This window comes from Chaetura pelagica, unplaced genomic scaffold (genome assembly GCF_000747805.2).
Source record: "Chaetura pelagica isolate M959 unplaced genomic scaffold, ChaPel_1.0 scaffold87, whole genome shotgun sequence".
NCBI lineage: Eukaryota > Metazoa > Chordata > Aves > Apodiformes > Apodidae > Chaetura > Chaetura pelagica.
The window spans coordinates 248546-249527 of record NW_009954189.1 but is presented as its reverse complement, the minus strand read 5'-3'; the positions used below and the strand labels follow the sequence as shown (position 1 = coordinate 249527).

At 51.7% G+C, this 982-nt stretch overlaps 1 protein-coding gene across 1 annotated transcript in view; it reads left to right on the top strand.

Moving 5' to 3' along the window:
• The first annotated feature begins 518 nt into the window (after positions 1-518).
• The window catches only part of PTH1R (parathyroid hormone 1 receptor), a 54959-nt gene continuing 54495 nt past the window's right edge, over positions 519-982 (top strand). The window contains exon 1 of the mRNA XM_010003056.1: positions 519-565. Within this exon, the coding sequence (XP_010001358.1) occupies positions 519-565 (47 nt within the window). The remainder of the gene's footprint in view (positions 566-982) is intronic.

Below are 982 nucleotides of genomic sequence, written 5' to 3'. Positions count from 1 at the left end.
GCTGAAGTGACCTGGGAGAAAGTTTCTCCTGGTCTTAGATTTTGTCTGGCAGTGGGACTGGTCCTGCATGTCTGAGCAGAACACACAGTGCCAGTACCCAAGAGGCACAGCAGAAAATCACAGCAACTCCATTGCATCAGATCAAAGCCCTGTGTGCTACAGCAACCAAAGCATTTGTAGAACAAGCCTTTGCCATGATTGTGCCTCCAGCTTTCCCAGGCCAGCCAGGCCTGATGGGAACGTGCCACCCTCCTGAAGCCAGAATGCATGAATTATTTAATGACCAGCAGGTGTCTTTGAGGGCTTTGATGCACCACGTATCAGCAGGCAGCAAACAGAGAAGAATCAAAAAGCTCCAGCATCCCTGCCCACCCTCTTCTTGTCCCTTGACCTCTGGAAACCTTACAGGGAGAGCAATCTAATCCTGCCAGGATGATGCTCACAGCCTCCCTTCCCTGAGCCCTCAGGGGTTTGGGGAGGGGCAGCCCCTTCTGCTTGTGGTCTTGGGTTTAGAGGGGATGTCTACAGAGCCTGATGCCATGTGGCTGAAGACCTGCCTGCAGAGGTTGGGAACAGCTGATGGCAGGTTGCAATAATTCAGAGGAGAAGAATCCTTGATAGTTTCAAGCCCTGGCAGTGTTTCCCAAGAGAAGGGGGTCAGGAAATACAAGGTTGCTTTGCCATTCTCTGAGTACTGTATTTACCTGTGCTTCTGGGTCCTGAAGGGACAAGTTCTTGACAACATTATGCCAATAGGATTTACTTTGCTTCTCCCCCCTGGTTGGCAGCCTCATCCCTGCCAGCTGGGACACACCAGCCCAGAAATGGTGTGAGCTCCTGGGGGAGGAAACTGCTGATGCAAAAGAGCTTTTGCATCCAGCTCATCTGCATTATCTAGGAAGCTGGTGTCCTGCTGCTCCTCCCATGCTGAGGTTTGACCTCCTTTCTCTCCACTGCTGCAGGTGGATGCTGATGATGTCAT